Raw genomic sequence first — 10,409 nt, 5'->3', positions numbered from 1 at the left:
AGGCTAAGGTTCGATCCATTGCTATTGCGATATTCTATTCGTGTGCTGCGCGATGTGCAATTGGTTTTCTTTCTGTTTCTGTGAATTGATATGAAACTGCAAACTCATTGGAGCTAAACTTGCCATTTTAAAGTTATTTAATATAAGTGGAAGTATTGTTTTTTTATGATTCGTATATGTGTCTGTACAATGGTATGATCTAATGGCAGGACGCTACAAGATATTTCTGAGACTTCTCGAGTCATGGCCAGTGGACACCACCAAGAAAGGAAGGTCTGCTTTACATGGAAATTATACGTTGATTAAATTTGTTAATTAGGTTTTCATTAATTTGAGAATGTATCGCAAATTTTAATTACAGAGATCTCGGACAGCACATTCGCAAGAAAATAACGGAAGCGTTTCCAATGGGTGAAGCTTCAACTGTTAACGTAGAGGAATGTGAAAAAGTTTACCTTAGTCTGAAGAAAATCTGTGAAAATCATTACGTTAACAAGTATCCTCGTCGTTATTCATCATCTGCATCTGGACTGACGCATGAGCAGTGTGCAGGTATAAGTTCCACTGATTTCTTAACTGAATTCAGCAATAAAAGAAGGTTATTTAATTGGTTTTAAAAGGATTAAGATGCAGTCTATAATGTGTAGTTCATGGCGATGTGGATGGCGCTTCTCCATCAACTTGCCTTCGGTGTTACGTGTTAGGCCTGCTTCTATTAATGCTTCCTCTACGAACATTGATCATGTGTTACACGTTCCTGTGATGGCCGAAGATGTTTTGCACGGTCTCAATCCACAGCCGGGACAAACCTTCATTGACATGACCTTCGGTGCCGGTGGTATCACTAGGAGTATTCTTGAAGCCTCACCCGATACAACTGTGTTTACCTTAGATCGCGACCCATTGGCTCATTCTCTATCTTGTGATATGGCACAAAAGTATCCAGGACGAGTTGTTTCAATGCTTGGTAAATTTAGTGAGTTACCCGGACTACTCAAAGAACGAAATAAGTCTCAGAATTCAATTGATGGTATCATTTTTGACCTAGGGTGCTCTTCAATGCAGCTAGATTATGCTGAAAGGGGCTTTTCTCTTAGTAAAGATGGCCCGCTTGATATGAGAATGGATGGAAGTCGTTTCCCCGAACAGCCCACTGCTGCTGACGTGTTGGCACATATTGACGAAGAAGATCTTTTTCGAATAATAAGGATATATGGCGAAGAAAAAAGAGCCAGAAAAATAGCACGTGCAGTTACTGAGTGTAGGTACACGTTTAGGAATTTGCGTCGAACATTCGAGTTGAAAGAATTGGTTGCTGCTGCTTGTGAAAATGAAAATAGGATGGATAAACTTCAGCGGAGTGCCCATTCAGCAACAAAAACCTTTCAAGCCCTTAGGATATTTGTTAATAATGAACTAAATGAATTGAATTACGCTTTAATTTTATCGCATATGTACCTGAAAGTTGGAGGAAAAATAGCTACTCTCACGTTTCATTCTTTAGAGGATCGTATAGTGAAACGTCATTTTGTGGGAAATGTGATTGAAAATTCAATGGATCCATTGCCTCTTCAGTATAGTAATCATTCAATTGTTCATGACAAAAAGTTTGTCGATAATATCATAGATTCGAAGTGGAAATTAGTCAATAAGCATGTTATAGTCCCATCAGATGAGGAAGTTCAACAAAATCCTCGCAGTCGATCAGCTAAACTGAGAGTTGCTGTGAAATTGAAATAGTGTGATCTCGTGATTTTGTACTGTAGTGTATAATAAATTTCTTGATTTACAATCTTTCTTTCACTTGATGGAAACCTCTGATTGAGCAATATACTTGGGTGTAGCCAAGATTTATACTACAGTCCGGCTGCCGAAAGTTGTTCGTTGACAGCTTGAAGGGGTAGGGGGCAAGATTGCCGGGTAAGAAGGGAAACGCCCACATCACATGTAAACAAAAAGGTTACGTGAAGAAAGCAGCCAGAAGGGACAACGAGCGTGAAGGATCCAAAGGAAGAATCCTTTGTTTTGGCGATTTGCAGAAAGAGCTCGTTTTGGTGGTTCAGGGTTTTTTCAGTGCTACATATGCATGTGACAACGTTGTATGGCTAAGCAAGGGTGTGAGGTGAATTTGGGGGACAGCGATTGGTTGCAAACCATGTTGGTGCAGGGTTCTCCGCTCCTCCTTTAAAAGTGTCATCGGACAACTCTCGCCGACTGGACTGTAGGCCTCTGAAGGCAGGGGGGGGTGGGCAAGAGACCTTTGTTTCTGGCCTTTTCTGCCAGGTTGTGATTAATAAAAATCTGCAACTTAATTTTTAGGGGAAGATGTCTCCCCTTTGTCATACATATTTGTAGAAAATACATCATTTTTAGATGTAGGCCTAGGCTTGGGTGAATTAATCACTTTATATTTTAGCCAAGTTTCACAATTATTTATCTTCCAGCCTGTCAAATTAAAATATCATCAAGTTGAATAATGAACAGCATTGGCACAAAAGTTAAGTTTTGTTAGAGATACACTTTGTTATGTAAATAAGGTCAAGTATGTGTCATTTGTAGCGTATGTGTATTGAGTATTGCAATCAAATCTGCGTCTCTCTGTGGTGAAGCTTAATGGCAATCTGGGAGACCAGTTATGCACTAAATGATTTCAGTGAAACAATTATGTGCATAAGCATAGTCTTCCATCACATTTCTGAGAAAGTAAAGAAAACAGAATTCAGCATTAATTTATACTAAGTAGGTTAAGTTGAAGTGCTCTGAGGCAGGGGCACAGCGAGGGGGGGTTTTGGGGGATGAAACCCCCCCCCCCCCGAACTCAGAGAAATTTTTAAGTTTAATCCATTTTACTTAATTGGATTGATATTACTCGGCTTTCTGAGTGATAATATGAAATATCCCTCAGAAAGCCGTAAAACTCACCATTTTGAACCATTTATCTTAAAATTCTGCAATTTATTAATCTCGCACCTGCCGCTTATCGTGGTGGGTATTCCATACTCCCACACACCCCATTATTAGCTGCACCTAAACCCCCCCAGCCTTAATTCTTAGCTGTGCCCTTTCTCTGAGGAATAGGAGTCCGGTGGACCTCAAAATGGCGAGATGGTGATTAATCCCATGCAACCATCTGCCATGGGGCGATTATGCCTGACTCATATTGATTCCTGCAGTCCTAAAGACAAGCCTCTTGAATGCACACCCAAGGAATAACCCAGAAAGTGTGAGATGGAGTTGGGAAATAAACAAGAGCTAACTTATGGCTTACAAACAAATATTCCTCCGGGTGAAGTGATGATGGGGTAATTATTTTGTCATTGAAATTATTCACTTATTATTTTTCACTCTTCTCATCAAGTAAGTTTGTTTTTTAAGGGGTCATTGGTATTCCTTCTCATTTCTAAATTGTAATGATGTTTCATCTCTAAATTTTTTGGAAATTTTCTTGACTCTTCATTTCCATCCAGGGGCTTTGAAGAATGTCATTCCACTTTCAACTTCCTGTTTCTTTCTCTAAAATGTTTGTGACCCTTATTATCAAATGTAAAGGCCGTTTTACACGGGGCACGGAATTGCGCAGGTTAGAGCTGCATTAATTTCTAAAGTGGCGTGGAATTGCGCGAATGCATGAACGAAATTAGAACAGGGGCTATTTTGCCGTCTAGTATCCACACATTCTCGCATGTGTTCTAGCTATTCACCGCTTTACACGATGCAATTTTGATTGCACCTTCGCAAGTGCGTCAGATTGCGCAATTCCGTGTACTGTGTAAAATGGTCTTAAGTATCCAGGTGGCATTCTGTTACCTTTACCTTTTATGACTGCTTAAGGTAAAGTTGCTATAGATATTTCCAGTTGGCTGAGAATTTATTATTCCACAGGGAATGGAGGGAAGTATCACTGTGAGCATTTTTATTTATCTTGGGAGACGCGCATTATGTGGTGCATTCTTTGTTGCATCATAATCGTTTAGCTTGTTGTGGCAAAGCTATGATGGTATGCTCTTAGAGGCACTGATGTTTTGGCCTGTATGTGCGAGGGTTGTACTAAAAGTAAGGTTCCCAATTAGCTACAATGTAGAGGGAAGGTCCTTGGCTAAATCCAATTACAGTGCCGTGTGCAGCGGTTCCCCTACTCTCGAGCCCGGCCATCTGCGATTCACTACTTCGCTCGGTGTTGGCTTAGCAACCATCAACAATGGAAGTGTTGATCCCCGTTTCTGTCAAATGTGAGGTTCGAGCAGTAATCAGATTTCTCCATGCAAGGAAGCTACCGCCCGTGGAGATTCATCGGCAACTGACTGAGGTTTATGGTGAAGAGTGCATGTCCATTCAGCACGTTCGCAAATGGTGCAGAGCTTTTGCTGAGGGTTGCACTGAAGTTCATGATGAAGAACAGAGTGGAAGACCGCCAGTTTCGGATGCGATTGTCCAGAAGATCAACAATGAACTGCTCAAAGATCGGAGGGTCACTGTCCGTGAACTTGTTGAATAGATTCCTGAAGCTTCCCAGGGCACAATTGAAAGAACACAATTGAATAGAAACGTTGGGTTATCGAAAGGTGTGTGCTCGCTGGGTTCCCCGGATGCTGACTGACGGACACAAGGAGCAATGCCTTGACTGTGCTCGCAAATTTCTTCAGCAGTGTGTGAGGGGAGGCAACAAGGAGAAGTTGTTGGACTCGATCGTCACAGAAGATGAAACATGGGTGTTTCATTACTCCCCTGAAACAAAACGGCAATCTCGTCAGTGGCGTTACTCCCGTTCACCGCCACCGAAGAAATTCAAACAGACGCAGTCAGCAGGAAAGGTTATGGCAACAGTGTTTTGGGACCCAAAGGGGGTACTCCTCATCGATTTCATGCAACCAGGGACGACAATAAACTCCAAAAGGTATTGTGAATCATTGACTAAACTCCGGCGTGCTATCCAGAATCGCCGAAGAGGACGACTGACGGAGAGAGTAGTGCTTCTTCATGACAACGCTCGACCACACGCCGCTCGTCAAACTCAGGAGCTTTTGAAGAAATTTAGGTGGACTGTAATGCCCTATCCCCCGTACAGCCCGGACTTAGCCCCAAGCGATTATCACCTCTTCCCCAAGCTAAAGGAACACTTATGCAGCAAGTGCTTCAAGGGCGACGATGAAGTCCAGACAGAGGTCACACGCTTCCTCAACAGGGTGGTGGGAGACTACTTTAACTTAGGATACTAAAGACTACTACTTTAACTAGGGATACAAAAGCTGGAGCACAGTCTTCAAAAGTGTCTCGAAAAAAATGGAGACTACATTGAAAAATAGGCAAAAGAGTAAGCTTTTCAACGATATAAAAATGTATAACAATTAAAATTTTTTTCTATTTGTAAAAAATATGGGAACCTTACTTTTGGTACAACCCCCGTATTCAAAAGCTCTAACCAAAAATTTCCTTTCCCATTAGTGTCTATGAGTGATTAATGATAAGGCTCCATTTACTGGAGTATAGAGTCAGAGCTTTATGTCTAAATTTTAGGTACCAGAACGCATACCCACATGTTTAATCTACTCATTATTTTCAAATACAAGCTCCCCTCAAGACTTACGATTTTTTTTAACTTGCAATAAAAGTTATGAGGAGGAATGATATTTTACCAAGCATAAAGAATGACATTTTAAAATCTTTTTATTTATATATGGTACCGTCAAATGATGACAAATCATATCAAATTTTCCTAATTCATTCACTTAAAGAAATGTCTTGTACTGGACTTGAATTAGAACAGTAATTTATGAATTAGGACCATTTCCTGACAACCACGTCACACTAGATGTGATGATGCATTGTTTGCGTTCATTCGTTGTCATTGCTGGTGCAGTGCTGAATTATAGTATCTAATTTTCTGTGAGAGGTGTCAGAATGCCGTTCTGGCCACAATGTAGTGAGTCATTTTTAAAAACTTTTATATAAGTAGAATAAATGAACTGGTTTTCCTTATATATTGAAAAAACTTATTTTCACACAATGTACTTTGATTAGAATGTAATGAAACAATGCTTTATATTTTTGAATTATTGTACTGAAGTTTGATAGGTATTCAACGAAGGCCTGCTTTCAGATGTTACCAGTTATAGCTTTGTCAAGACTCATCATCACCACTTGTCACTGTTGTGTGTTCATGTCTTCTGGTATCGTCTCCATTATTATTCATATGTTTATATTTGCTTGCCCTCTTTTTCCATCTGGTTACATTACTTGATGCAAATGCACATTCCTCTTCTGTAGCATTTCCTTTGCTTCACTCCATCTCTTTCACCATGTTCGTATTTTAATGCTCTTCACGGCAGATTTATCATTCCTCCACCCACTTTACAATACTACTCAATATCTTTGCTTCAGTATTAAATGGGGAACTGGGAAAGAGAGTAATAATTATAGATCAGCTAAGTGATTGGTATCTGATGTAAATTGAAGTGTCTCACAAACCATGTGCATAGTGGTTCATAAGTCTGTAACTTCGTTTTCTCCCGAGTTGGGAGAAAAGAGACTCGTGAAGCTCCAGTTTCATCCAACTGAAGTCTGTAACGGTAACGGAGAAAACTTTCTCCCAGTAACGGAGACTCTGACTCTCCTGGAGAGTATCTTTCTCCCGACTGAAGTCCGTAACGCGATTTGGAGACTCTGACGCGCCCTGGACGGGAGCTTGGGAGTCACCCGCCCGGGACCCGGCGATTCATTTTCTCCATAGGAGAAACGAGGAAAATACCAATGGCGGACCGTTGTGGGCGATCGTACTGCAGTTCTAATTGTATTCTAATATGGTTTTTTACGTATTTGTGACAAAATAGAACACGAAAATGCATTCTTCAAGTTAGGCAGGCAACTTATGTAGTGTAATTTGTGACAAGAATAGAAATTTTTGTATGGCTGCATTTGCAAGGAAACTACGTGCAGTGAACTTTCATTGTGCCTCTAGTATAAGTGAACAAAATTTGTGTCCTTAGTGTACCCCTTAGTGAATTGATTGCACATAGACGATGAAGTAAAGAGTGAAGTGTGTTGTGAATGTAACATCTTCGACGAAATTATTTCGCACGTATATAATTTAGGCTACGAATCAACTGTATACATTACGATGAAAGGTATCTATGTATTGCGAAGGGGATATGTTTCATATTTGAACTAGTCTTACTTTAGGGATACATCGAACGCCTGTTAATTTTCATTCGTTTGTTCGCTTCTAAGTTCTGTTTGATTTTATTACGTATTGCATCTATTTCCAATTCCCGTTGTGAGAGGTGAGGTTTTGGCAATGTTTACATTTCACGCATTTCGTTGTGTTGTTGTTTGTTTTTGTTTTGGTCATGTTACGGTGAGAGTGATAGTGAAATTCGAAGTTTGTTGGTGTTACAATAACTGGTTTAGCAATTTGTTTCAACCTATTCATTTAATTGTCTTCGCAATGTTAATGTGAAATAACGTAATCTGATTCTAAGTCGTTAGTGATGAGTAGGAAGTGAGGTGTAAAGAATCCTTTCGAACTTCAAGGAGTGCAAATTCTTTTAGTGTGTGCAAAGTGATTGGAAAACCGATTATCATGTTTTATTAGTGTTACATAATGGTGTTTTATATTTATTGTGAGCCAAGATATTTATTGAAACAGTTGATTCCGAACATAATGATTATAAGTATTAAAAAGATAGAAATGTGTGCGTTGTAGTGCTATATGTGATATGATGAGCAATAAATATGTACAAGTAAGGGTAATTTTGCTTTGTTTTCTCTATATATACCTCTAGTAAACCATTTTCCCCATGTTTTCGCTATTCTACGCTGTCAGTCTTTGAAATTTTTAAAAGTAGCGAGGCAGGTTGTTGTGTTTCCTAAACTATAACATTTTGGGAGATTGTAACATATGTTACTAATTGCTGGCACGTAGGTATTTGCAAGAATAAATATGTACCATTCACACATTTATCTTAACGTTATTTTCTTTACGATTCTTTTCTGCATAGTAAAGTTTTTCAATTTTCTTTTTCCACTCCCACATTGCGTATTTCAGCTTTTCGAGGATAAATGCATGTAATACTGACGTTGATAGTTATGTTTTTCCATACTCATCATGCATTCACCAATGAAAGTAAGCATCCGAAGTGCAAAAAAATATGCCATATATATCATCAATGAATACAGCGGCCGTTTGTATACAAGATTACCTACATCTAAAACATAAAAATGCTTTGGTGTTACGCATTAGTCTCTCCTTTTTCAATGGTATAATATACTCTTTTGTGTGTACTAATGAACAAATACATCTGCGATGGATTTAAATCGATTTATCCACTATCAATTATAATTTCGATGCATCAATTTCTTTTATTTGAAAGTTTAACTTTAATGATGAACGAGTAGCCCTTATTACAGGTGAGAATCGTTTGATTTCCCTCTCGTTTTTTTATTTGAAACAAAGCTTTTCTATTGGTTCTTCACGGTATCGCCGGCTTCGGATTCAATATTTTTCATACCTACCTGCCGTTCCTGTCCGATACCGAGAATTAGAGTTTTCTCCGGTAGCGGCCAGGAACTGATGTTCTCTCCGCCAAGTTACGGACTACAGTCGGGAGAAAACTACGGGAGAGTACAGAGTCTCCGGAGAAAGGAGAATTCAAGTTACGGACTTAGGCCCCAGGTGTACTAGTGGACGGGCAGTCATTTGAAGGAGGAAATATAGGAGGTATATGGACAGATAGACAAAATAATAAGGGAAATCCCAGGTAAGTATAATCCATTAGTGGTGGGAATGGAATACAGCAGAAGGGGAATGAAGAGATGAAAATTAGGAATGAGAAGCAACTACAGAAGAAAGAAAAAGAATTTTGAGAAAAATTTTATAGAACTTCCACTTTGCTCACGCAGTCTATCGTTTTGATCTTATTTATTCTTCTGTTGATCTACATTTTGAAAGCTTCCTACTATGATTTCTTTGCTGCTGTCATCGTTCATGGATAACTACCATGAAGAAGCCTGGCCCAACTTTTGAGTCCTTATGAATTGCTCCTTCGTTTTAACTACTACCCAAGGAGAGCAACTGTCAAAAAAAAAGGTTAAAAAACCATAATGATGGTCAAAAAATTCTCTAGACCTCCCTATTTCCATCTCTCCACCATTTCCTCTTCTGGTTGGTCAAAATGAGGTTACTTAGGTGGCATTTTGACTCATAAAAGTGGTAGAAAAAACAAACATATTTTCTTCCCTTTCCTTCTCCATGATCCAAGGACAACCTCTGAGTTGAACAAAAAGAGGTAATATAAACGTGAGATGAACGAATTAATTCTTTAATTAAATTATCAAAAGAAAATTGAACAAGGTTTCATTGCCCTATAAACATATTGCTGGGCAAATATTAGTTAATTTCCTCGCCTGCTGTTTAGTCTTCATGCCTCATTCCCATGCAGGAAAAATCAAAATGTCTCAGTAGCTAAATATTTTTTTCTCTAACAACTCAATTTCAAAATTTCACAGATCTTTATGAGATAGAGCAGAGTATAGCATATGATCTAGATATGGCGGCAGATGGCTAGATATATGATAGTGATGTGATCTTATGTTGTTTCAGATACCACAAATTGCTTGCAATGTGCACTTCACGGATCACTTTGAGTAGAGAGAAGAAACTATATGGAATAATGGTGAAGATGAATTCCATTGAAGATTATTAGAAATCTAAATCATACGCTTGAGGAAAAAAAGGATATATAGGCCTAAATTATTGTAAAATAGTTTATGTATTTCTGGTAAACATGATATTTAAACGAACATTTTTTATATAATTTTAATATGTTACATGTCCGAATAGTTTTTCTTCGCAACCTTACTGCATTATGAATAGTGGCAGTCACGTAGTGAGGGTGGAATTAGGGGGGTACGGACCCCCCCCCCCCAATTTGGAAACACAATTTCTTTGCTTGATGAAAGAAAACAAATTATTGAAAAATTGTGAATTTACAAAAGATTTCTTTGGCAAATGAAGTTTATTTTTCTTTATGGATAGTGCTAAAATTGGTTTAAAACCCTCTACTTAGTACCCTGTTTTTCAAATTTTCACCCCTTGGTTGTGGACCCCCCCCCCCCCCAAACATAATTCCTGGATAACCCACTGAATAGTGGTCTAGGATATTACTTCTTACCCCTTTAAAACCAATCCTAGACCACAACAATGGTGGGGTAACAGTACATATCAGGGAATTGTAAATAATCAGCAGAACAAGATACCAGAATGTGCTTGACCTGTCAGTTGAACTATTTTACCAGATTATTTCCATGTATGTATCTTTTCTTCAGCATTTATGCAGTCTTAAAGTGGCTTAAAAGACTTAATACAGAGTACTTCAAAATGTAGAAAAATAGACATTTTATAAGCCCATTTCAGT

The 10,409-nt window shown here is 38.7% G+C and overlaps 2 protein-coding genes across 3 annotated transcripts; both read left to right on the top strand.

The window, feature by feature from the left end:
• The first annotated feature begins 28 nt into the window (after window positions 1–28).
• LOC124168243 (ubiquinol-cytochrome-c reductase complex assembly factor 2) lies at window positions 29–9,922 on the top strand. Of its 2 annotated transcripts, XM_046546382.1 has the most exons (3): window positions 29–273; window positions 362–552; window positions 9,596–9,922. In XM_046546382.1, exons 1-3 carry the CDS (start codon window positions 203–205, stop codon window positions 9,637–9,639), a joined length of 306 nt encoding a protein of 101 aa, XP_046402338.1. In that variant the 5' UTR covers window positions 29–202; the 3' UTR covers window positions 9,640–9,922. The 2 variants fall into 2 exon arrangements, with proteins under 2 accessions (XP_046402338.1, XP_046402337.1); XM_046546381.1 differs by lacking the exon at window positions 9,596–9,922 and having other exon boundaries at window positions 31–273; window positions 362–617.
• LOC124168242 (probable methyltransferase-like protein 15 homolog) lies at window positions 628–1,792 on the top strand. Its single transcript, XM_046546380.1, has one exon. The coding sequence runs from the start codon at window positions 628–630 to the stop codon at window positions 1,738–1,740; it is 1,113 nt and encodes a 370-aa protein (XP_046402336.1). The 3' UTR covers window positions 1,741–1,792.
• Window positions 9,923–10,409: the final 487 nt, after the last annotated feature.

Source organism: Ischnura elegans, chromosome 11 (genome assembly GCF_921293095.1).
Source record: "Ischnura elegans chromosome 11, ioIscEleg1.1, whole genome shotgun sequence".
Classification (NCBI taxonomy): domain Eukaryota; kingdom Metazoa; phylum Arthropoda; class Insecta; order Odonata; family Coenagrionidae; genus Ischnura; species Ischnura elegans.
This window is presented reverse-complemented; position numbering and strand designations above follow the sequence as displayed.

Bases quoted from the DNA above. Each gene is read 5' to 3' on its own strand.
- LOC124168242 (XM_046546380.1), top strand. From the start codon at position 628: ATGCAGTCTATAATGTGTAGTTCATGGCGATGTGGATGGCGCTTCTCC.
- LOC124168243 (XM_046546381.1), top strand. From the start codon at position 203: ATGGCAGGACGCTACAAGATATTTCTGAGACTTCTCGAGTCATGGCCA. The intron at 274-361 runs GTCTGCTTTACA...TTTTAATTACAG, and splicing joins GACACCACCAAGAAAGGAAG to AGATCTCGGACAGCACATTC.